This window comes from Rhipicephalus sanguineus, chromosome 7, assembly GCF_013339695.2.
Source record: "Rhipicephalus sanguineus isolate Rsan-2018 chromosome 7, BIME_Rsan_1.4, whole genome shotgun sequence".
Classification (NCBI taxonomy): domain Eukaryota; kingdom Metazoa; phylum Arthropoda; class Arachnida; order Ixodida; family Ixodidae; genus Rhipicephalus; species Rhipicephalus sanguineus.
In genome coordinates, this window is record NC_051182.1 from 141,600,383 (window position 1) to 141,627,416 (window position 27,034).

The window sequence follows — 27,034 nt, forward strand, 5'->3', positions numbered from 1 at the left end:
GGTAATAGACATTTGTTTAATGTTTTCTAGACACTTTCGATAATTTGGAATTCGGTTAATTCGGACTTTTTTTTCCTGTCCCGCGAAATCTGAATTAACGAGCTTTACTGTACTATATACACGCAAACGTTCCGCCGCGGTGGTATAAGCGGTTACGGTGCTCGGCTGCTGACCCGAAGGTCGCGGGTTCGATCCCGGCCGCGGCGGTCGCATTTCGATGGAGGCGAAATGGTAGAGGCCCGTTAACTCAGATTTAGGTGCACGTTAAAGAACACCAGACGGTCGAAATTTCCGGAGCCCTCCACTATGGCGTCTCTCATAATGATATCGTGGTTTTGTGACGTAAAACCCCAGATATTATTATATACACGCAAACATACACGCACACGCACAAACATACATAACAGGTTGGTTGAACCCCCACCTCTTGATAAAAGACTGCTGCCTACGTCCCTGGCTGCAATATAAAACGGCAACGGTGGCTGCTAGCACGTTTGTCAACAATGAAAGCATGGCTGCGGCCCCACCTTAAGGCGAAAGCCTCACATGCCTCATGAGTTGCAAAATCCGGCGTCGGCGCGAACACGAATGGAACCACAAGTCACATGACCTTTGTGTCAAATTATACGCTTCCGTGCTTGCACTACCACTTTTCAGTGCTTGCACTAGTAGCTAGTCGGTGTTAATACTATTATCGACTAGCTACTACTTACTACTCTCTGTTGCTCGCACTACTAGCTAGTCGGCGTGAGATGGTAGGCAAGAATAACCGGTTCTCTTTGTATGCGAGTGAACGCGGTAAGTTAAATAAGGAAGGCTTATACTCGATACGGGTTGAACTCGGTGAGGTTTCATCGTCAGCATCGCAGGCGTCATCGCACCCTCCTATATAGTGTGGTTAAAAAAGAAAACAGCCAGGAATGCATTGTTTTCGAATGAATGGTACCTTCTCCGAGATACATTCACTTATACATCAGCCTCAGATGACCGTTAACGCCATAATCCGAGCTCTACTCATTTTAACGACTCCGCCGTCGACGAAAAGTCATATCGAAAGTGAACCGCACAAAGAACAAAGAGTTCGCATTGAGATCCGTAACAGGAAGCGGTGAATGTCGAACAAGGCTGCACTGAGCGAAAAGACTTCCTAAAGTGTCCTCCGCATCTGCATCGAAATCTCCGTGTAAGCCCAGAGTGTTTAGTCACAAAACAAAAGCGAGATCGCATCATCCAGCGGGCGAGAAGAAAGACACTGCGGAAACGTAACGTACATTCCTACATCTCGAGTTTGTGATGGAGCGAGAGCTCTCTACTCACTGCCAAGGGTAGCGCCATCGACAATAAAACACTGCAGAACAATGGCCACCTGGCGGTGCGTGACAAAACAATTTGTGGGAGTCGCCATTCGCCGCCAGTTCCATCACGCGCGCGTTCGCGGCTTACGGCACCAATTGCGCAACACGCGGCCACCTCCGATCGTGTGCTCGCCCGCGCACGCGAGGAAAGAAATTTGCAGACAGGGCGTAGCGTACCGCATTTGCTCGATTTCAACGTGCGCGCTTTCTTCCTGTTTTGTTTCTCTGAGAAAGGAAAAAAAAGTGGGAGGGGGGGCAGTGAAGAAAAGGCGTTGTCGCCGCATTGCGGTCAGAAACCGCGTTCGCCTCTGCATATCGCGTGGGAGGTATTCCCATCGTCACTGTCATCGCAAGATGGCGAAAGAACAAGTTTTACGTGAGCACTTCAGGTTTCATTTATTTCGGCTCACCGCCCACCGCTGCTGACCCGATGTCACATTCTGATGGCGCACATTTAAAAGGAGACGAAATGGTAGAAAGCCCGTGAACTGTGCCCCGTTTGTGTGTGTGTGTGTGTGTGTGTGTGTGTGTGTGTGTGTGTGTGTTGTGTGTGTTGTTGTGTTGTGTGTGTGTGTGTGTGTGTGTGTGTGTGTGTGTGTGTGTGTGTGTGTGTGTGTGTGTGTGTGTGTGTGTGTGTGTGTGGTGTGTGTGTTGTGTGTGTGTGTGTGTGTGTGTGTGTGTGTGTGTGTGTGTGTGTGTGTGTGTGTGTGTGTGTGTGTGTGTGTGTGTGTGTGTGGTGTGTGTGTGTGTGTGTGGTGTGTGTGTGTGTGTGTGTGTGGTGTGTGTGTGTGTGTGTGGTGTGTGTGGTGTGTGTGTGTGTGTGTGTGTGTGTGTGGTGTGTGTGCGCGCGCGCGCGTGCGCACTATGCCACACGTGATCCCCTCGGAACGTACATCTTTCTGTCTGCGAAGGGGTAATTTAATATTCACTGTCTTTCAGATTTCGAAAAATACGAGCATGGCAGGGCTGCCGTCGTTGTGTTGTTCTTACTGCTCCTGTTGCTCATGTCGCGCAGCCTAAAGGAAGAGCCCTAATGCTGCGCTATGAAGTCGTTTCGTTTGCTGTACGTAGTCTGATGCTTCTATGCGCTTCATTATTAGTGCTCGCAATTAGAGCACGTATATTATTTTCCATCTCCGCTCTATTCTGTGCTGCTTACGACGTCAAAGGAGTTGACGTTGAGAAGCGGGGCTGCCTTCGCGGCAAATAGTGGATTATGTCCAGCAGCGGCGCATGCGCGTGGTGTGCACGCATGCGCAGCAAACCTCAGCGCACTAACGCGAACCACTGTCGTGCTCATCTCCCACTGTTCGCAGCATGCGTTGTGTGTAATGAATTCATAGTTGCCGGGGATAGAAAAATTCTGAGTATGAATGCTTCACAGCGTTTTCCGCGTTACTATACTGTGATTAGACATTCTGGCCAGGAAGCATTCCGTTTCAAGTTTGTCAAGTTTCAAGTTTACTCCGCATTTTCTTTTTCTCTTTTTTTTTGCATTAAAAAAAAGGTGAAAGAAAATGCAGGGGCAAGGAACAAAAACCTGCACAAAAGCAGCTTGACGGGGTTCCTGCCCCCTTGGTTCGACAACCAGCGCACAGCATGTATAGAAATAGAAAAATACAATACAGATTCATATTCTTGACATGTCCATACCCATATATATGCATTACAATAGCTGTACATATTCCCATCGATACATGTACACGTACACATCTATACATATACAACATTTGCACATATTGACATCCGTACATTTGCATCTGCATAGAAATATAAATAAAAAATACAGTTATATACACGCATAAAACCCTTGTCAATGCAAAAGTGATAACGAACAGGGACATAAGTTGTGCTTAGTTATAGTTACTATAGCTAAGTTATACATACTAGCTTAGTTATACATATAGCTTAGTTAAGTTATATATAAGTATAGCTGTAAAGTTATACATAAGTTATACCGTGGCACTAAAGAAAACATAGTACCATCAAAATTGGTTGTCGGTCACTTTTAAGCTAACCTATTGCGCGTTAGATTCAGCGGGCGCGTTAAAACCGAGCAAATGCGGCACACACTTGGCCCGGCGGTTTCCCTTCGCGGTTGTGCACGGAAGCGGACTTGCGTGGTGCGCGGCGTCCGCGAATGCATCGATTGCATCTGGGTTAAATGTTTTATTTGACGTCGGCGTGCTCGCTCAGTCGGTGTGGCCTGCGTTATTCTCCCAGCCGGACGCCCAAGAAATGAGGTAATGGTGCATGAAACTTGGCGGACTCGGGCGGTGCCCTTTCTTTTCCTTTTTCTTTTTTTTTTTACATGAGGGCGTGCTTCTGCATTCCATAATCGCTGTACGTGGCTGCGAGGCACAATAAAACAGTGTGACGGCCACACGAATGCAGAATGCTGCTTTTGGCGGTCGTTGTTCAAGGATGAGATATTTTTGCTCTATTTATTTGTTTTGACAACACATTACATGATTGCCGTGGCGCTGGAACAAAAGGTGAAAGCATACGCCTGTCTAGGATCCCGGCGCCATATGTACGCTAGGACCACAACCACAGAGGTGAAGTAATCGTTAAGGTTGAGGACTCAACGTGTTGGTAAAGCATGCATCACTGTAGATTGTATAGCGCAACTAATCGACGGGACACAAACAAGATACACATACAACAGATCGCTTTGTTGTGTGCGTATCTTGTTTGCGTCCCGTCGATTAGTTGCGCTACACAACCTACAGAAGTACTCGTAACACGATATTAATACAAGAGGAACGGCATGCAGCAATTTGCATGCATTAGGATACCAAGTATCATATCTCCTGAACACAAGATAATGATGCCCAACTTTACATAACATTTGAAACTAAGCAGGGCGGACTAGTTCAACAACGCTACATACACAGAAGCAAATTCAATAAAACAATATTGCAACTTACGAATGTATTACAATATAAGCAGGTAAAAGATTCAGGAATGTCATTGCTATATTAAGAGAAAAAAGCAAGAAAAGCTACAAACAATATAGGAAGACCGTTTCGCAACTGTTGGCATATCCCTTGTGATGCCAGCAGTTGCGATAACACTGTGTGCGTTTTACATTAGCTGGGACTGGGAGCTGTAGTGTTGGATGGCTGGTGGTGACATTGGTGTTGCAGCAAGCCTCGCATACAAATATTTCACCCGTACCTATCACGATTTATAAGCAAGGGCGTGCCGCCGGGTGTGCCGCATAGAAAGACAAACAGCAGTCTTCGAATTTTCGTCTTAGTTGGCGCGGGCCCTCTTGTCGAAACAACGTCTTCAAAGGTCCAGGGGAGAGCTATTCTCGATGTATGCACCTAGTGGACATATCCATTTCGGCGTAGCGCATTCAGTTACTCCAGAAAGCGGTGATCTGTGACGTCATCGCCCTCTTGAACACGTCGACGCATGGAACCCGCTCAGCGCAATCCCAGCGTAGGAAGAAAGGAAGTGGACGAAATATACAGTAACAGAATAAACCTGGCAAGCCTGTCCTTGCATACAAACGTGTCCCGCATGCTTGAGAACAATGCAGGGAATGCGTAGGCGGGCGGCCGCATAAACCTAATTCGAGGGCTAATGCGATCCCATGATCAGAGTTCATGCACTGCGTCCGAGATTTGTGCGCCCAAAAGCGGATCTCTGGGGGCTGCGTTCGTTGCGTTGAAGCGTATTCTGTCCCTCTCATTTGCGTCGAGAATTGTGAAAGCTCCGTGACGTCGAAATGACATTGCGGAAGAATAACCGCAAACGGGGAAAGGGGGGCAAGGGCTGCTCGGTGAACTCCAGCAAATCAGCGGCGGCCAAAATGGACAGTCCTCTAGGTGGACGCATAGAGAATAGCTCCCCTGGTGCTGAACATCACCCCTTTTCAGGCTGTCGACTGTGGACCGCCGCTTTTCTTTCCGGGGATAACTGCGGACATAGCCAAAATTCAACGTTCAACGTCGTCGGTGTTACTGAAGAAGGCACAGAGCGGGGAAGCGCATCGTCCAGTCTTGAGTAACCAAGCCGGGGTGCATAATGTGGACAAGGTTGGGAAAGGGTATGCATGAATTTCGAAACTTCGCGTTTTGCCGAGTCATTCTGTGTACGTTACAATGACCTGCTGCACGAATCATGAATAGAGGCCGGATTTTTAGGAATTGAGAAAAACGCGTTTTAGGCGACAAAAATAGGCAGGCAGAACAATGTTTTAGGTCTATAACGTCGTGAATATAGGCACAATAAATTTTTAAATAAATGCAAATAATTTAAAAGCAAACACGTGCGCGACCTACATTTACAACAGGAAAGTAAGAAATGTTATTGTTTATGGTGGCACAAAGGCACCAACAGTTCAACATAGCCATGCAATTGTCCTTTTTCTCGCGCTGTTCGTAGAACACAATCTATCCTCTTATTCTGTAGCATCGTTAGTCAAGTGTCCACTGTCGAATCAACACACTCCTGGGTCTCTTTTTTTTCGGCATGGCTGTTAAGGGCAGAGCAGCAGCAGATAGCATGACCGCTAAAAGACCAGAATGGAAGGATGCCTCATATTGTCGGGGTCGAATCGCGAAGGCAGGATTTCTCCTCCGTCGGTGAACACCTTAAAAACTGAATTACAGACAAAACATACGCCGCGTACATACTACATTTTTCTTTCTCCCTTTGCTCTCTGCAGTTTCGCATTCGTCAACCGCTCGGTCCATGTCCGCGCGGCAGCGTATGCTGGCCGGTGCGTCCCATTTCACTGCTGCTAGCAGTTATTTTCCGAAAGGTGACTGAACAAGAGGACTAGGCTGAACCCCGCAGTTTCGAACAGTCACTGTTGCCCGGTAACATGAGGAACGGTCTCAAACGGCACTCGAAAGCGAAACTTTAGGCTAAATAGTGTTCATATAGGTCCCGATTTTGAAATTGGGCATTTATAGGCACTTATAGGCATTTAGGTACAAAGGCCAAAAAATAAGCATTTATAGGCACTATACAAACACTATAAAAACCCTTTTTAACCTTTAATTCATGTTCATATACCAAAGTGGGGCGATAGAAGCGCAGTGAACGAAATAGGCATTTGCCTAAAATCCGGTCTCTAATCTAAGAGCTAACAGATTGCCCAATCGCTCATAGATCAGAGACCGGATTTTAGATTCGCGCCGACCTGGGTGAAGCCACCGACCGGGTGAAGAGATGGAGCCTCTTCGCTTCCACCCCTGATCCCGATCCCTTTGGTCTTTTTCAATAAAGTTCCTCGCTCGCTCGTTCCAGTCTATGAGCTTCAGATAGTTGCCAGAGTTATTCGCCCAGCTGGACGCCCAAGAAATGAGGTACATGAAAGTTGGTGGACTCGGGCGGTGCTGTCTCATTTCCTTTTCTTTATTCTTTTTTTACGTGGGGGCGTGCTTCTGTATTCCATAATCGCAGTACGTTGCTACGAGGCACAATAAAACAAATTGTGCGATGGCCACGCCAATTCGCCGCGCTGCTTTTTGGGGTCGTTGGTAAAAGGAAGAGATATCCCTCGGGATGTCAGCAGTTGTGATAACAATGTGCGTGTGCTAGTCCAGCCTGAAGTTCTAGTTGACAAACGTAAATAAAATGAAAACCTCCGAAATCTAGCAAACTTTCATCAAAACCATTACACTCATATCGTTACGGCGAAGCTTTCTTAGGCTAGCCTGCACCGTAGTGGTATAATATAGTAGTAGTAGCAGTAGTAGTAGTAGTAGTAGTAGTAGTAGTAGTAGTAGTAGTAGTAGTAGTAGTAGTAGTAGTAGTAGTAGTAGAAGAAGTAGTAGTAGTAGTAGTAGTAGTAGTAGTAGTAGTAGTAGTAGTAGTAGAAGTAGTCGGCGTCCGCCTAAAGCAGCAAGTGAGTCCATTGACTGAGCCAGCAGGTCAAGCGATCTCACTATAAGCAATCAAGTGTAAGCGCGAGCATTTCAAATGTATACCGGTGGATTCACGAAATCACGAGTCGTCCGCCGAAACACTATTGGTTGAGCCGCTGGTCACGTGATATCGCTGTGACCAATCAGGCGTAAGCACGCGCATTTCAAATGTAATGGTGGACTCACGACATCACTTGATCACGCTAGCCAATAGTATAGACTCGCGCGCATAGCTCGCGAAACTGAGGCAATGCGCCAGCGGAGAGCCGAGGACTCCAAAATGCGAAATCGCGAAGCCATCGTCCAAACCATCGTCCAACAGGAACAATGGCTGCATCCGCTGCTATCGGACGTGGGTTGCATCAGCCACCTTTCAGACTGGCTTATGCAACACAGGCCCAATACCAGAGGAGCGGCTGATGCAATCATCGTCCAGCAAAGATGATGGCTGCGTCCACAGGTATTGGGCGTGGTTGCATCAGACGCCTCACAAAGTGGCTGATGCAATCCACATTCTATACCAGCGGAGCAGCTGATGCAACTGTCTTCCAACCTTGCAGAGCGGCCTGTGCAACTGCCACCAAGCCGTCTCGCCCGTTGGTCAAACGCAGGCTCTGGCCCGCGGCGTTTCTTGATTGGATGCTTCGAGCTGCTGACTGCTGCAACTGACCCCAGAGTACAACGGGTCACGCGAAGCAGAGAGACTCCGACAGAGAGTGAAAATAAACGTTCTTACGAGGCATCGCCGTGTTCCTCATTGTGAGCCCGTTAAGCTTTCGGCCCCAGTGCCAACTACGTAGCGGCCTCGTATATTTTGTACATAACATCTTTCTTTAACTCACCATCGCCTTGACCGCTTCATCCATCATCTCTGCGCAGCAGCGACAGCAGACTGAGATGCACCATACCCAACACTGTTGGCAGCGGTGGTATCGACCGGCATCAGCTACCTCTACGCAGTGAGTACGCGATGTTTTCCCATCAGTTCACCAGACGTCTCTGGTACGGCTTGTATTTTAGAGAAAGGCTGCGTGATGCATTGGGATGAGGTTTGATTGTTTCGAGCTAAGAACGAGCGCCTTGAAACCAAAGTTAATTCTGTGGACGTAAATACAGTAGAGTCAGAATTGCTTGCGCTTCTTCCTGCAATCTCTTTTCCTCTGTCTTTCTATCTCTTTTTCTTTTTCTTTCCATCTCTTTTTCTCTTTCTTTCTATCTCTTTCTCTATCTTTCTTACTCGTTCTCTCGCCCATCCTAGTTATTGCATCCCACGCCGAACAAATCGGCGCAGCGGGAGAGCGTGCACCGGGCGCACCTGTTCGGGGAGCGAAGCAGAAGAGGACGAAGAAACCGCGCGCCGGCATGATGATGATGATAGTTTTGCCGAAGGCGAGTCGGAGGTTCGCCGCGATTATAAACAGCTCCGCTGTCAAAGTAGACAAGAGCGTCTCGAGATGAAAAGAGTAGAGTTGGTGCTCCGACAGTTATCACCGCCGCCTGGCGTAGCTCATACGATGGTTCAGGCCAGTGGTCATAGAATACGGGGCAGCCTTTCGTTATCGACGAGTACATGGCAAAATAACTCATCAAGTTCGATCGCGTTTGTGAAATAACATCGAGCGGTCTCTTTGAGCACAAATTCTATTACCTCTGCTTCCCTGGGAACCATCTAATGTGGTAACGTGCATGTCCAAGGAATTGTAGACGCTGATACGACTCCAGCCACAGTTTCTGAAAAGAACCCGACGTTTCGGGATGAATTTGGTCCCTTCCTCAGGGGGGTGATTTTATCGGTTGCGGACGCCGCGTCGCTTCTCATCATCTCATCTTCCTTTCCATCGCGTCGCCATGGCAGAGAACACACACAGATGGAATTGTTCCCAGCGAGCGGTTAATGTACCCTGGGGTGTTCTGGATGTGCCATGAGTCGGTTAAGATTCTCCTCCCCGGGTTCTTTTTGGTGTCAAATACAAAAGCGCCGTCAAAATCGATTTATGGTCATGTTCTCACAGTGACGCTGCATTGCGTTTCTATTGCCCTTACATCGTTGTTGTGTGGACGAATTCTGTCATGGCAGCACTTGCTTTGACCTTTTTGAGATCTATGACGATGTCAGAGAGGCCTCACTGAGAAGCTATAGGTTGTCACCCGAGGTTTTCAATCGATCAATCATTCAGACACTTTATTATTCTTAAGAGGATAGAATACAGTGCACGATATTTATGCAGTTGGGCCCGAAGAAATCAAAGGGAATTGTTGAGGGGGTCCCTAGCACATATGTCATTTATACCTCTGTAACAAGATCTCATAGTTAAGTGTATACATAGATAGATGTATACAAACATAGCATACAGGTACCTATATACGGACCATTCAGCTCCCGGCTCCTGTAACGACTATGCGACATTACCGGGGAGGCGCTACGTCTCGCGCACACAAGAGAACAGTCCCCTTTGTTAAATTTGTCTGTCTGTCTATCTGTTCTTTTGTATCTATCTATCTATCTATCTATCTATCTATCTATCTATCTATCTATCTATCTATCTATCTATCTATCTATCTATCTATCTATCTATCTATCTATCTATCTATCTATCTATCTATCTATATGTCTGTCTGTCTGTCTGTCTGTCTGTCTGTCTGTCTGTCTGTCTGTCTGTCTGTCTGTATCTATCTATCTATCTATCTATCTATCTATCTATCTATCTATCTATCTATCTATCTATCTATCTATCTATCTATCTATCTATCTATCTATCTATCTATCTATCTATCTATCTATCTATCTATCTATCTATCTATCTATCTATCTATCTATATGTCTGTCTGTCTGTCTGTCTGTCTGTCTGTCTGTCTGTCTGTCTGTCTGTCTGTCTGTCTGTCTGTCTGTCTGTCTGTCTGTCTGTCTGTCTGTCTGTCTGTCTGTCTGACAAAGATTGAACGATGAGGCTGCGTCACGCCCTTCACCGTTGGCTGCTCGCCTGAAATCCAACCCGCAGCCGACGACGAGTCTGTCGCGCTGGTCGTTACATTGTTTTCGCCACGTCTCGCGTAAAAACGTGGCGGAACGCGAACGGAAGAAGACTCGACACGGCAACAAAGACTACACCTTCGTGCAGAGTCACGGTTACCTAAGCCTACGGTTCGTAATGTATGCGATGCTAATATAGCGAGTCCTTGCAAGGACACCGCTACGTGCACACTAGCCCCGAATGCGCCATGGTCTTTCACTCGCCGACGTTTCGGATCAATGCGTTTGGTGCGCGACGAGTGTCGTCGAGCGTAGCGGGACGCTGCCGCAGCGAAAACGCCCCGTCGTCCATCTATCTTCGCAACCTCGCGACAGCTAGCATTGCTATTTTCTTCGTGTTGTTTTGAAGTTGTACACTGACCGTGTAGCAAACGCTCCCGCCCTCTTTTAGTGGCGGAATTCCGGTCGCCGCGACGCGAAAGGGTTGCGCTCCTTATCAGTGTACACAGAGCTCGTGCGGTGAATGGAGCAGCGTTGCGCTGATTCGATGTTAGGCATGGTTCGAAGCCCATTAAGTTACACTCACTTCATCACGTGTAGCTGCAGGCGTTAGACTCGGTGGTACAGTGCTTACGGTGCTCAGCTCGCTAAGCTGTAGCCGATCTTTATACAAGGAAGCAGTATTTGTGCATGTGCTAACTTCGGACGTAACGTAATTTTCATAAAGCAATGTATCAGCTTATCTTCTTCGTCGGCAAAGGAGAACTGTGTTAACAGAAAAGAACATTTCAACGCGTCCTGGTTCACTACATGAAGCCGCAAGATGTCGTGGCTTGTGCTCCGGAAAGTGATGGTGGCTGAACCGGCATCCCGGCTGTGGAGGCGCTGGAGACGAAAGTGCGGTCCGCACAAGGTGGATCCTTGGGTCCGCAGCGTCAGTGACTTACAGGGCGCGCCCAGTGATCCGCGCTATAAGCGGGGCCCCTTATCTGTCTTCTTCCGTTAGTGTTACTTTTTTCGTTCTTTTCCCTGTCTTTTTTCTCTTTTTTTTTCTTCCTTGTTCTATTTTCGTAAAGTCTAGCCTGCAAAGCTTGCGACTACCCGATGCAAAGGCCAGAGCCAGATAATCATCAGCATCATCATCACCAAACATTAGAGCACGTTGCAACAGGGTTGTCAACTAGGAAGACCCATAGGTGACGTCCACCTAACATATAAGACGGGGTTCAAGGCGGATGAACCAACTAACCGACCAGCTGTTACAAGCAACAGAACTTTAGGGTACTAATGGGAAAAAACAATAGCAGTAAAGCGAGTTATGGCTGCGGATAACAGTAAAATATAGAAGTAGAGGGTCTATCTAACGAGCTCAAAGAAAGGAATAACAAGGTTGCTAGAGCGTAATAGATGCAGTAACAGCTGACAATAAAATTAGGTTACTATGGTAGGTCTATTCTTGCCTGCCTGTTTCACAGGGGATGCCAATCGAAATCTTCACCGTTACATTGTTTCTATATACACCAGTATCCACTTAGGTTCGGCCAATTTACGGCACCTCGATTCCTCCAGTGACTGAACCGTTATTCTAGTATGGAAAGTGCACTCCATGCAGTTGTCATGTTATGCATTCTGTCATTCACATGAACGCTCCTTTCCACAACGTGTGTGCGTGAGAGAGAGAGGAGGAGGGGGAAGAGGAGGAGGAAGGAAATGAATGAAAGGCAGGGAGGTTAACCAGACGCGCGTACGGTTTGCTACCCTACGCTGGAGGAAAAGGATGAAGGGATTAATAGAAAGAAAGAAGAAGGCACTGTCAGGGTAGATATGCGCCTGTCCATTGAATGCCTACAAGCGGTCGCTTAAACCGGTCGATTTCAAAAACGAGTCGCATCTTGAGGTGTCAGCCATTCCTATGCGAAAAGAGTACGCCTTCGTGAAAGCTACTCCTAACCACAGGCGGCAAAGTAAAGTTGCATCACGGCGGGAGACAGAGAGAAGGATGATGGAAAATCGTAGAAGTTAAACGAAATTGAAACCTTGTTTGCTACCCTTACACAAGGAGGTGGAAGAAAAGGGTGGCAGGAAGAAGAGAAGAGCAGAGACAAAAAGCAGGCGTCGCAAAAAAAAAAAAATGAGGTGCTGAACGGATATTGTAGCGTACGTAAGAAGCCTGATTATGATTAATCACCGGAATTTCAGAAGAATACTTTTTACTAAAGTCGACGCCTCGAAGTTCGCAAGAAAATATGCCTGTCAAGAAAAAGACCGCCTCTGGAATCTGCCACTCCACCAAGATAACTGTCTGCGATGCATTGACCCAGAATTGAGAGTGAAAATTTCCCCAACACTTCCTCGCCGACTTGAGACGCTGTACCATCGTCTTCGACTGAATGTGGCATACACGAACAGTTATTTGTACCGCATAGGGCCCGCCACTAGTCCCTGCTGTGATAACTGTGGCAGCATAGAGACTGTGGAGCACATATTACTGGAATGTTCCGCGTACCGCGATGAGAGACAGTTGCTTGAGCGACAAATGGCCATGATCTGTCACGATAAGTTAACATTACACAACTTATTAGGCCCAGCGCCCAGCCCTTCAAAGCAGCGACGGGTTTTACAGGCACTGTTTAATTATCTATCAAAAATTGGCCTAGTAGAGAAGCTTTAATGGCTGGCTATTTCACATAGCAAAGCCTTATCTTACCTGATACCCTCCTTGTAAATATTTCTATCAGGTTCACTTGCTCATTTCATTTTTTTATATTCTTATTTCTATTATTATTTTCTTCCCTCTCTTCTTTAATCTGTCAATCCCATTTCCCATCCCTACACGAGTAGCATGCCAGCGGTATACTGACGCCGGAAAAAATCTGTGTATTTCTAATAAAGAGCATCTCTCTCTCTCTCTCTCTCTCTCTCACTCATTATAAAGATGGCTGCAGCACAGGCAAGACCGCCGGCGAGAATCATCGACAATAGAAACTTTTAATAACGGGGCCCTCAAGCTGCAGGGGCCCCAACCACTTGCGTTCTTATTACTAGGACTGGCAAACAGAAGAGCGAAGCGAGAGCACAAAACAACTCAAGAGCTTAGGGCCCCAACGGCTTGGTGGCCCCACCACTAAAACTTTCTAATTGGTCTCCCTTCGATTACTCCCATTGTGGCATCTCATAGGCAAGAACGCTTAGAGGGAGCCACTTCCGGCGATGTCGATCCCAGTCTATCGGGCGCGGCTGAGACGGCGACACTTATTTCCTACCGTTGACCCGCATCGCCGCTGTTGCGCTCACAAAAGCAGGGAAGAGCGGTAGCACTTCAATCGCTTCAATGGCGAACAAAGTTGCACGCGCGAGGCACTGCCACCGTTGGAGCGCTCAAAACCGGACATGTGGCGCGCCCTGGTGGCCGTCGCCGGTACATCCCTCATACTCGAACATCGGCACAGGTGTGCGTCAGCAAATGGTGGCGGAAAACGCAGGAATTGACACCTCGCAAAATAGCTACTGCGCATGCGCGAGCAATTTCGCTTTCAAAGTAGTGAGTTGTTGGGACGGTTGGTACAGCATCTTGCGCAGAAGAGCACGGAAACGTCTTTTTTGACCTGTGAAGTTTGTTTTTCGCGCGAGAAGCCTCGACAACAGACAAGCAGGCGAATATTTGTTTCCCATTACACTTGTCCTGCCTTTACTTTCTCTAGTTTCTCCCTTTCTATCTGTACACCTTAGAGTTTACTGAATCGTGCGTGACATACTCGCAGTAGTTATTGAAAAGCCTGTGTGGTGTTCACGCACCTTCGCTGGAATGTGGAGGGCAGGGGCGTAGCCAGAAAAACATTTTTTTTTCTGGGGGTTCAACCATCCTTCATGTAATTCACGCGTTTGTTTGCATGTGTGCGTATATATATTATGCACATGCAAAATTAAAAATTTCGGGGGGCGGAACGAGCCCTCCACCCCTCCACCCCTCCCTATAGTTACGCGCTTATAGCGAGAAAAGCAGTCTGGGAACGAGAGGTTTCGTGGAGAAATATTCTTGGAGTAAAGCCACCTCACAGGTGTTGCAAAGTGTGCTCTAGTGGGCACTCACTATTTTGCAAGATATCAATTTCTACACAGGTGGCCATGATGTGACGCCGTGTCTAAACCACTGCAGGTGCACGGCAAAAGACGACCCCTGTCAAAGTTCGGTTTCGCCATTATTGAAAGGCAGCCACAGCAGCCGGACTCGAACCCCAGACCTCAAGCAAAGCAGCGTCACGTCTACACTCTAAGAAAAAAAATCGAGTATGTGGGGAGTGTTTCTGTCACACAACTATAATCATCATCCACCTTGCGTACTTTCCTTGCGTTATCACGACGATGACATACCATTCTTGATAGGAACGATGTCAGAGCCGGATTTTCAAGAAATGCGAGCAAGCCAGATGGCGATTATAGCTGTGTGGCAGAAGTACTTCCCAAATACTCCATTTCTTTCTTAGAGTGTAAGCACCCTCTGTGACCGCATGACTCCCTTGCTAAACCTGTAGTCAGATACAACTTAAGAAGTCTGGAGAGGCCCCAGGATGGATGGATGCTATGAGCGTCCCCTTTATAACGGGGCGGTGACATGTCTGCGACCAGGCTCAAAGAAAAAAAAAACTTCCTTGTTTTATGTTGGCCTAATACCTTATCCACATTGATTAAATCTATGTTATTATTCCAAAAAAATATAAATTCAAGGTCCATCTCTCTGCCTCTTAAGGCAGAATGACCTTATTTTTCCCCATTATTTATTTTTGTACTTTATTTTTGTACTTTATCTCTGCCTTTCTGCCACCAATACTCTAACCGTCTCTTACTTATTTCTATCGCGGACGTGTTCAGCTTTCCATTGTTGTCCCTAAAACCCAAGGCTTCCTGTAGACTCGTGCCCACACGTATACCTGGGTATACCTGGGCCCCACCCAGACGACCGAAGCGCGGCAGCCGATCGCCTCCGCAACTAAACAAATAGTCCCGCTCGTACACTCGGACAATGTTCTTCGAAGGCGAGGTCTCCGGCTATCCGGCCCATGACGTCAGTTCGGAGTGCTCACCCGTTGGTGCGGGCTTGTGTACATCCGCCTTTGAGGAGTAAATGCCGCGGACTTCTAAAACTGTATTCGACTATACACATCTGCACTTCAAGTGAAAAGGCGCGCACAGCCCATCCAGTGAGTCAGTTAGCAAACACCGCCCCATTGCGTCCGGCGCCGCCGGCTGCCTGTCGGCGTCCAGCAAGCACGCAGTCGAGGCTAATCGAACGCGGGCAAACCCCTGATTGGGATCGGCGCGGTGCCGCACGGACGCACCCATGAAAAAAAGCGAGGCGAGCAGCAGTGCCGCGGCCGAGGACGAGTGCCGAACGCGGCTGCAGCGTGCCAACGCTGGAAGGCTGGTAGGTAACAGCAGCCGCACGAACGACCTATACCGAACGCGCGACTCGCTGGCGCCAAGGCCGTCCTAATCGAACGAGAACGCGTACGTTTCGACGCGCTTACAGACCGCACGAACGAGCGATTCCCTTTATTGTGCCGTCCACACCACGTTTACACCTTTAGGAGCGTTAAAAGGAAGTTAAGCATGCTTTGTTGGGTCATCGGCACCCCCATTGCACCCATAAAGGGGTACTGACAAGCAAATTTTCAGTTGTTTTCTTGAGTCAAGTTGAAGACCAAGCCCCCAAGTGCTGGTAAGCGTGAGTGCGCCGTGAAAAATGTATGACATCATGTTTTTAAAACTTAGTTTCGGTTCTTACTGTACCCTGAGGTCACGACACTGTATGAGATTCCCGTCCCGTGCTCGCGCAAGATATCGTGGCATACATACATATTATGTATGTATGTATGTATGTATATATGTATGTATGTATGTATGTATGTGTGTATGTATGTATGTATGTATGTATGTATGTATGTATGTATGTATGTATGTATGTATGTATGTATGTATGTATGTATGTATGTATGTATGTATGTATGTATGTATGTATGTACGTACGTATGTGCTTGTCACGCAGGTGATCCAGGTCCGAAAGCAAAAGAATGTTTTCGCACTGAATGCTCAGAAAGCGTCGAAAAACGCATGTACTGATGGCATCGTCTTGACAGGATCCCTTGTGGTCTCTCTCTCTCTCTCTCTCTCTCTCTCTCTCTATATATATATATATATATATATATATATATATATATATATATATATATATATATATATATATATATATATATATATATAATATGCATAAAACTAAAGTAATGTGGAACAATCTTGGCAGAGAACAGCGCTTTGCGATAGGTAGCGGGGCACTGAAATTTGTAAAGGAATACCTCTACTTAGGACAGGTAGTAACCGCGGAGCCGAACCATGAGAGTGAAATAACTAGAAGAATAAGGATGGGATGGGGCTCATTCGGCAAGCACTATCAAATCATGAATGGTAGTCTACCACTATCTCTCAAGAGGAAGGTATATAACAGCTGCATCTTACCTGTACTTACCTACGGAGCAGAAACCTGGAGACTTACAAAGAGGGCTCAACTTAAATTGAGGACGACGCAGCGAGCGATGGAAAGGAAAATGATAGGTGTAACCTTAAGAGACAGGAAGAGAGCAGAGTGGGTCAGGGAACAAACGGGGGTTACGGATATCATAGTTGAAATTAAGAAGAAGAAATGGATATGGGCCGGGCACGTAGCACGTCGGCAGGATAACCGGTGGTCATTAAGGGTAACTGACTGGATTCCAAGAGAGGGCAAACGCGTGAGGGGAAGACAGAAAATTAGGTGGGTAGATGAGATTAAGAAGTTTGTAGGTATAACGTGGCAACAGAAAGCACAGGACCGGGTTGATTGGCGGAACATGGGAGATGCCTTTGCCCTGCAGTGGGCGTAGACAGGCTGATGATGATGATTATGATGATGATGATGATGATGATATATAGGTGACCCTCGGCTATGTCCTTCCCAAAGAGCGCCCAGTCATGCGTCTGCTCCCAAATGATCACTGAGATTCCGGGGACCTATCTAATTTATTTACCTGCTTATTACACCCCAATGCCTGGGCAGTACTCTGCGATGACACACAGACACGCATAAATATGAACATAAAAATAAAATAGCAACAGAAAAAATAAAGTACACAAAACAAAGTCGACTGTCCCAGGTCACGACACTGGGTCGCGGGACATTCTTTTTTACGCGATGTCCTGACGCACACGGCCTAATAACGGTAGACCATGCGTGACGCGCATGCGCACCTGGCGGTGATTAATTACCCCAGGCAACAGCGACGGCCGGGATATAGTCCCGATTGGCATCGCGGCCGCTCCCAAATGTGCTATACAGATCGGCAAGGCCGTCGCGCGTGTCCCGCTCAGCGGATACGGCGAGAGCGTAATCCGACAACTTTGCAAGGCCATTGCAGCGGCTGCACGCCTTAAGTTGCGGCGACGGCCAGCCATCGACACAATTGTATTTAAGGGACACGCGCCGTGCCACGCCTTCTCTAAGTCACGCGCTCCTCGATTTCTCAGAACTTATTGAGGAACTGGAATATGGCTACGGATAAGTTCGTATTTGTTCCATTTGTGAACGATGTCGAGGACTTGCAGTGTTCTGGCCAGGAGATAAGATAGCGGCAGTTAGTCCTCCTCCGTCACAGGCTTTGAGGAATCCAGTTGCGAAAGATTCTGCGGCCCTGGCGTTCAGAATCTGAGATGAGATAACGGTTGTTACACTTGCTGTAGCATTGTTCTTGAGGAAGGAAGTTGCAAACTATGACGACGCACTAACGTTCGGGCTGGGAGATAAGACAACGGCACTTTCACCTGCGACATTCTTTACTTTGATTAATGCAGTTGTGAACGATATCGAGGCGCTAACGCTCTGAGTAAGATTATCGTATAATAATAATTGCCGACGTTTTACGCGCCAAAACCACGATATGATTGTGAGAGACGCCGTAATGGAGGGTTCCGGAAATTTCGACCACCCGGGGTTCTTAATGTGCACCTATATCAAAAAATGCTTACAAAAAAAAAACACCACACACAAACGCCACAAGAGAACACGACGGGACGGAGCGTCTCTCGTGATGTGTGTGTTTCGAGCTTAAAGCAGTTTTAACATGAACAGATATCAACTCGCCAAACAAGAAGTTTTCTTAAGTCATCGAGGCATCCTATAGCTGCATGATCTATCGCACCGGAGGAGGATCGCGGTTGGAAGACCTTACATAGCCCCTAAATTTCGGCGAATTTGAGTAGGAAAGACATGGCTTGTGAGGCGGCTGACGTTTATTCGATAATGCAAGGTACCTCGCTTTAATCATGGCGCGATGTATTTACATTAGTTGTAGCGTGACCGCTTACATAATTTAAAAAAAAAGACATTTTCAGCGCACTTTCAACGTTCTTGGTAGGCGGTTAACGTTATTCGGAAGAACTCAATTACAGCGTCACTAACAACACAGGTTTTAGTCCGAAACGTTTGACCCAACAAGTCACGCGGTCATTCAGTGTTCAGTCCATAGTAGTGTTAGTTAAAAGCATCACTCAAATGCTCCAGTCACTCTTCCTCCATCACTTTTTCCGCAGTCTCTCCAATCGCTGTAACCTCTTCAGACTAAGCTGGATAGACTGCCGGGGCAACCGCTAATGAACGATAAAAAATTCTTCTGGAGTTTGTTGTCTACAAATACGCGTGTTCATCGTTGGATAGAGATTGCATAATGGCATTGTTGGTCTTGTAACATCGGATAGCCTGCATCTAAAATAAACAGCGAATATTATCCAAATTAAGCAGTGTAGTGTAGGCTAAGGTATGTTCTCTTGCGGAGGTACGCACATGAGGAGGAAGTCAACGCGAGAACAAGCGCAAGTGAACGAGGCAAGACAGCTGCGATTTTTCAATAAATACCGACTCGTTTTTTATTTATCATCCTAAAGTTCATCGACCAGTGAGAAGCGACGAACAGCCCAATCACTCCAGTTGTTCAACAACGCTCCCTGCTAGTCTGTACATGTCTGCGCCGCGCACCCAAAGACATTTCGTGCAGCCTGACGCCGTCGTCGTGTGTTTGTTTCAGACGAGCGTCCGAGGCCCTCGCGAAGTGGCCAGTCCTGGCTCAGGGTCCGAACCTGCGTGGGGGTAAAGGAGAACGTCAGCCTCAACCCTCACACTCCCCCATGCAGCATTAAGCAAAGAATAATTTTGGGGTCATAGCAATCATCGAAGCGATTTCGTTCGTGATTTTTCCTACTTTCTCGCAAAAGACAGCCGTCATAAGAATGAATTCCCGAAATAGCATGGTTAGCTTCAATTGGTGCCTTTTGCATGGTCTTGCGAGCGTTTGTATGTACAGACCTGTACACGTCCTGCGCTCTGGTCATTGAATTGTTCTGATTGGCCTGTTCGTCTGTTGTTCTTGCACATGCTTTCTTTCCGTTTTCAATTGTTTCTCGCCTGTCTCACCTGTATTTTCTTTGTGTTATCTTAAATGGCTTTTGTTTGCGGAGGTTCTTAGGTGTCCACAGCTCTCATGGAGTCATGCCATAAGAAATGCCACTGTAACGTGCCCTGAACTCGTATTCTCAAGGCATTCTTCGACCTGTTCGTTTCGGGCTTCGGTGCTCTAGGTACCTATAATGAGCTAGCATATAATGTAGCCGAAAAAGTCATATTGAGTATTACATGTAGTTGTTAATTGAAGTCTAGTAAATACTACATAAAAGGGAAGTGAAATAAAGTCGACAAAAAGAAAACCCACAACATTCGCATTATGCTTGCGATGCTCTACAACTCATTTACAGTGGCTGTCGTTCTCCCACCCACACTTTTGGTAATTCCTGTGTACGTCCCCCTAGGAATATTAACCAGCGCCACCATAAGCCATGACGGCGAATGTGAAACATCCTTCTTTCCATATGGCGTCACGTAGCACGTTGTCTTTAGCGAAGTAAAACCTGCTTGACAAATCCTAACGCTCTACCTAAAGACGTCCGATCTGCCAGGTGGACATCCTAGCTATGAAAAACAAGCCCTTCTTTCGTTCCTTACGTACCAAGTTCTTTCTGCGTTATCTAAATACTTAGGTGTGTAGGCAAACAAGGCTGACCTGCAGATGCAGCGCGACTTATACGAAGACAGGAGGCACAGATAGGCACAGAGGAGCGTCGGCTGTATCTCTGTGTCGTCTGTTTCTTTCAGTGTCTCCTGTCTTCGTATAAGTCGAGCTGCATTCGCCCTAGTATGTACCAACTCGCCCAAGTTGAGGTATGACCTGCAAAATTGGCGCAGCCTTAGATACGCGTGTATTCTATGAAACTGTTTTCGTGAAGCCACTCCGGGCAAGATGATCCCTCGGAGTCAGGATTTCCAGCACAAAGGTCGACGAAGAATCTGTGAATTGCGCACTGCAACTTAAGGCATTATGCGGTCCTTGCTATTCAATTGATCAGCCCCGTTTGCCTTTAAGAGAGTATTCGACACGTAAGGAGGAAAGTAGGTAAGAGAAGACACTCACTGGTGCACTGATGCCTTGAGGCGGCAACACAGGTGCTCACAATCTGCGTTTAGCCGTGGTAGCCGTAGCCATGGCCGTAGCCGTGACCGTAGCCGAGACCGTAGCCGTGTCCGTAACCGTGGCCGACAGCGACGGCAACGGGGGCAGCGGCGACGACGCCGTAGCCGTGGCCGTATCCGCCGTGTCCGTAACCGTATCCGCCATATCCTCCGTGGCCGTAACCGTATCCGCCGTATCCGCGGGCAGAGTAGCTGACGCCGTGGTTAATGTGGCTGCCGTAGGAGGAGCTCCTGTAGTGGCCGAGGGCCTTCACAACGGGGGCGGCGACAGCAACGCCGTGACCGTATCCGTGGCCGCCATAGCCATATCCAAGGCCGTAGCCGTGGCCAAGGCCGTAGCCATAGCCGTGGCCACCATAGCCGTATCCGCCGAATCCGAACTTGTGGGGGTAAGCGGTGGCGACGGCGACAAAGCCCAGAAGGGCGGCGGCGAACTGAAACAGAAAGAGGAAGGCTTACCACATTGTACCTAATCACACTGGACTCCTCGTTAAATCCCATAAGCGCAAGTAAACTTAATCTCATATCAACACTTTCGCTAACTCATCCCGTTCCTTCTAAAGTCCCGCTTCGTTCCAGAAGCCTGCTCTATGTAGCGCTTCTGCAATCTAAAATTCGCCCTCGACATCGTCAAGCCGTCGTTACCGTCTAAACTGCACAATCCAATTCGCCTGTACTGCGGCGAGCGTTAGGCAAAGACGCGATAAACTACAATCTAGATCAACTTTCCACATCTCGTTGCTGGGCACTGTTCTACGACTCAGCTCCTCATAAAACCTCGTCCACAACAGAAACAACCACGGAGGGCGCACTCGAAGAGTTGGACTTACAAGAGCGTTCATGATGAAAACTGGGTGGTTTTTGGCTGTCTCGCTACGGAAACTGTGACTTTCCGTGGGCACGGACACCCGCTTATATAGGGGACCCACAAACAATCACGTGTCCGAGAAAACAAAAAAAAAATTACCACACCACAAGACAAAAGAGGGGGAGAAATAGAGAGCAAGGCGACAATATAATAGGCAAAGGCGTGGTGTTGGTGTTGGACCTATATGACAGCGGCCGTATCGGTCAGCAATCATGGCTTTCAATCCCGAAGACAGGAGTTACTTGTTTCAGCTAGAACCGACCCCCCCTCCAGGCTCACGAGCTTGTTGTTCATACTTCGCCTTTTGTTTTCCTTACATTTGCCCGGTCTAATTGGTCCACAAGCCCCCGCTCTTATTTTTTGTCTCGCTGATGCCGATCGGGCGTTTTGCGACCGAGAAAACGAGGCATTTTTGGCCCCGCATGATATTTTGCTCCCCAACTGTGTGTATGTGTGTGCTTTGTTCTAAGGAACAAGCGCTGGTCAAGAGAATTCTCCGAGGCGTTTTTGTTTCCTACTGAGAAACACACAGACAACGGCGAAAGGAATGTGCTCGATGAGTGCTCACGGGCATAGGTAGGTAGGTGGCTGGCAGGCAAAAATGTAGTGCCGCGCGCAATGGGACCTTGGGCGTGCCCCGATCTCCGCAGGCTATGACAGACGGCGGCAGCGGGTACCTTTCAGACATATGGCGCCTTCATGAGGCCGCTACACTCGGGGCGTTCGGAGTAAACAACGGAAGGCTGCTTATTCGTTTCTGACGTCCCGTCTAAAGACTATGGCGGTCAAAGGGGAAGAAAAGTCTTTTGTTTTGTTACGTGTGGTTCTTCGTGGAGGGTGTTTCCGATTCATGGATGTCGCGACTCCCTTCGCGACAGACGCGATCGACCGTGAAAACACGATCATTTATAAGGGTCAGCAATGCAACAATCCCTGCCGCCTTCCTACTACAGTTTTAAAGGACCCCTAAGCAACCTCTAAATATACCAAGAATGAGCGCGTTATTCTCCCCTATCGATTCCCGTCTTTCGGGAACAATTCGTTACGCCAGTAGCCTGTTCGCATGACGTCATGAGGAAATAAGCTCTCGATTGGTCCATGTACGAGGGATATCAATTGTCGGATTGTCGTCTACCTTACCCGCCGCGATGGTCTAGGGGTTATGGCACTCGGCTGCTGGCACGAAGGTCTCGGGTTCGAATGACCGAAACATCAGTTGGAAGTAGCGCTTTCTGTGTCGTCTTCTTGTTCCCGTCTTTGTGCGCTTATCGGTTTCATAATGTCAGTGTACCAACTAGCTCGGACCCAGCCTCTGATTCGAATGACCGGCCACGGCAGTCGCACTTCGATGGAGGCAAAATGCTAGAGGACCGTATGTTTAGATTTAGGTGCACGTTGAAGAACTCCAGGGGGTCGGAATTTCCGGAGCCCTCCACTACGGCGTCTCTCATGATCATATCGTGGACTTGGGACGTTAAACCCCAGATATTATTATTATTATTATCTTATAATCATACCGTGCTTTTGGGACGTAAAACCCCGACAATTACGATTATATCCTGCGTCTTCTTGCTAAAGTGGTCGTTTCATTGACTTTGTGCATATAATAATTCGCATGGAATGACGTGACCGTATGACGCATATAAATGAGAGGTCGTCACATAAATAGCGTGATATGCATGTCATGTGTTCCATGGCCATGGTAGTCATGGTGGTCGTTTTGTTACGTTGCTCGATATTAGGTTGTAGAATGTTCTTTTCGAATACGAATCGGATACGAATCATGCAATAAACTGCCTTCGAATGTCGAATCGAACATCAAATACGTCATTAACATCGTCATCAGCCTATCCTAAGTCCAGTGTAGAACGATGACCTTTCCCAATGCCCTTCTTGCACCAACGGTTCGATTTTCAGCCCGCGAATTTCTTAATTTCGCGCTCCACCCAACCCTTTACTTTCTTTGGGCACGTGTGCATCGTCAAAAAGTTGCAGAACGAGAACAATACCTTTCGTCATTACTTCTTAAAGCAAAATATCGAAACTGCATCTAATTTGGCTGCAGCACATTGAATATACTTTTTGGTGTGTTGTCCTCAAAAACACCAACAGCGCTTTTGTATTGCTCATCACCCAGCCGCTGCCTTGCCACGAGCCGAGGAGGTGCCGCAGCTCAAAGCTCAAGCCGTATTGCAATGAAGTAATGCCTGCATAATCTCTCGCTCTGCGTCATAACGGGAACAGTAACACAGGACGTGTTTGAAGTCTCCCTGAGTGTTACATGTTGTGCACATACGAGAGTTTAACTATTCTGTCTATATCTGTGTACGTGACTGTGCGTGTTATTTGTGTGTACATGTGATCACTGTATACGCCATAGTCGACACCCGACACCCGAAGCAGCAAGCCAGGCGATGAACCTTGCTAACACCTCCGGGTAATCATTAAAAAAGTGCTTTCTGTATAAGATGCTTTTGGTAATGCACTCACTACACATCATCTGCAGAAGAATTAACTGCTTGACATGCTCACAAGGCAAGCACTCAAGTGCTCCAACAGCACGTCTGAAAGTGAAAAAGACCATTTCCATTATGCAGTGTGACGCTCGCACACTGCCATTTCTTTTTTGAAGCGTCCAACCATTGTTTAGGTAACATTTTTTTTTACTTCTATTTCGTGGTATCCGCTTATACAACGCGAAAGTACTAAAGAATATGCTTTATGAATGCCAGACCTCGGAAATAAAGATTAGTGAAAAAGCAACCGCCCCTCTCACCTGGGCGTGCCGGGCAGGCTGGAACGGAGCACGAAGGTCATGCGCGATTTCTCAGTGATTGCCGTAAAACATAGCCAATTAGCGGGAGAGCTCGATAAGTATGCATTGAACGGAAGTATGCAGTGACCGCGAAGTACAATGTAACTAAGGGGCACGTGTTAGCGATGTTTTGCTTTAAAATAGGAATGCATAGCATTCAGTAAGTCGTCACTTGTTCGAATATTCGGATTTGTCCGAATACCCGCCTCTTTAGCCGAATATTCGGCCGTGGAAGAATATTCCGCATGCGAATATTCACATTCAAATCGAATATGCTTCGAATAAGAAAAATGGTTGTCTCGAACTTGAAATTTCGAATATTTGCTCATCACAACTCGATACATTGTCAAAATTTGCGCGGAAAGGCGTGCATTTAAGACCAACATGAAAGACGGGTCAAGAAATGATTGACATGACACGTATGTCATGTAATGAATGGCGAAATGGCATTATGTCACTGCAGTCGCATCTTTGACTCGATATGAATTACATACATACATAGCCTAAAATGACACGACAAACACGCCATGAAATGATTGCATGCGTCGCAGCATGTCGACATAGCCTTTATTTTAACCAAGCCACAAGAAATGAACCGTGAATAACATGTTATGCATGACATGAAAATCAGGATGTCCACGCACCATGTAATATGAGGTGCAGTATTTGCACGATTCTAACACGCAGTTTTTTTAGCTAAACGTAACTATAAAATGTGTGCGCACGTTACAATCAGGCTCAAAGACGAAATGGGCCTGAATTTATTTCTTCAAATTTCCGAAGGTAGAATTAACTGCGCGTTAAAATCGGTGACGGGCTAGAATCGCAAAAAAAAAAAAACGGTACACGTTACGGTGAGACTTCCTATAACAATAAGCATTCATGACACAATATGAATACCGTCATGACATCAATGACGTGCATTTCATGACGCCCGAATTTCATGGATGGCGTCATGACATACGGGCATTACAAAAATATTATAACATGAAATGTGATGGAACTTAATAATACACATGTATGAAATAGCCAAAATGACATGCTATGCCATAACAGTCATGCATCACAGTCATTCATGCATCACAAGACATGACATGCGCTGCAAACTATAAATTACATCACACGACACAACATCCTAAGTCATATAAACATGCCATGCCATTTTTTAATAAAATATTAGTGACGCAACTGAAACAAGCAAGAAAAGAAGAGAATACAGGATAGGGCGCCTGTCTTCCCTTGTTTTCTTGCTTGTCTCACTTGGGCCACGAATATTTTATTAAGCTATGCACCAACTCGCCCAACGTCACACTCTGCTAATGCCATGCCATGAGATGGCACGAGATATAGGTATCTAATGACATCCATGCTATGTCACCTCAGTGCATGCATTCCAAGTGTAAGTCATGACATGAATGGCATAGATTTCATGATTACGCGTTCGTGCTATCGCAGTGGTCACACCGGTGTCATTTGACTCTCGTCTTCTCATTAAGGCAGCCACATTTTTTTATATAAAGACATCTGTCAAGCAGAGCGGTGCCGACATATGGCATGTCAATCGCAGTCTAATGAAGCCAACAGACAAGAGAGAGAGATAGAGAGAAATGTAAAGCGGAAAGGCAGGGAGGTTTACCAGAAAACATATCTGGTTTGCTACGCTGCACTGGGGAAGGGGTAAGGGGAGACAGAAAAGTAAGAAAGAGAGGGGTGGGATAGGGATGGAGGCATGAAGCCAAAGAAGATGTAGGGGACATTAGTTGTAGCGTTTACGATTAGTGCAGCAGTTACGATATAAATGGAAAGAAATTATACTTGAAGAAAAGACAACTTTCTGCCGGTAGGGACCAAACCTAAAACCTTCGGCAGATTTGGTTCTTTAGTGTCTTTACGTTTATAGCAGAATTACTACACTACAGAAAAATGACTACAAATAATTTCCCCTATACTTTTCCTCTCTTCATTTTCTCTTGGTTTCATTACGTTGCGTCTAACAAAGAAAACGAGCCCTTGATCGATTCCCCTCCTTTCGTTCATGCCAGAAGCGGGGCACTTTAGCTTGTCACTCTCGTCAGTGTAGGAGCCGAGCGACGACGGGTGAGGCCGGGGGATGAAACGCGAGAGAAGGTTGGTAAAACGCTGAATGTGGAGTGGTCTCGCTCGCTCAGCCGCTCGTGGCGCGGTTTAGTTTCGCCGGCGAAGAGTACAAGCCAGCTCATGGCAGACTCGTTCGCCTAACGTCGATTCCCACAGTTTGTAATTTGTGGCAATAAAATTGTGTTTTCTCGCCGCAGCTGGAGGCAATGTTTCGACAAGCGGGCTTGGGCTTGTCTTCTTCAAGGCTGCAGCTGATGAGGCTCCGGTAATCATGACCATGTGGTGTCCTTTAACGCGCAGTGACATCGCACAGTACACCGGCTTCTAGCGTTTTGCCTCGATCGAAATTCGGCCGCCGCGGCCGGGATCGAACCCGCGACTTTCGGGTCAGCAGCCCAGAACTGTAACCACGGTGCCACAGAGGCTGACCGCTTCTT

General features: G+C 47.1%; 2 protein-coding genes across 6 annotated transcripts in view; one reads left to right on the forward strand and one right to left on the reverse strand.

Moving 5' to 3' along the window:
- LOC119400088 (COP9 signalosome complex subunit 1) overlaps nucleotides 1-27,034 on the forward strand; it is a 125,906-nt gene that overhangs the window by 22,114 nt on the left and 76,758 nt on the right. The window lies entirely within an intron of this gene.
- Nucleotides 19,178-21,780, reverse strand: LOC119400090 (keratin-associated protein 21-1). The gene is made up of 3 exons (XM_037667024.2): nucleotides 21,648-21,780; nucleotides 20,759-21,251; nucleotides 19,178-19,373 (listed from the first exon to the last, which is right to left on the reverse strand). The coding sequence occupies exons 1-2, from the start codon at nucleotides 21,657-21,659 to the stop codon at nucleotides 20,808-20,810; spliced, it is 456 nt and encodes a 151-aa protein (XP_037522952.1). The 5' UTR covers nucleotides 21,660-21,780; the 3' UTR covers nucleotides 19,178-19,373; nucleotides 20,759-20,807.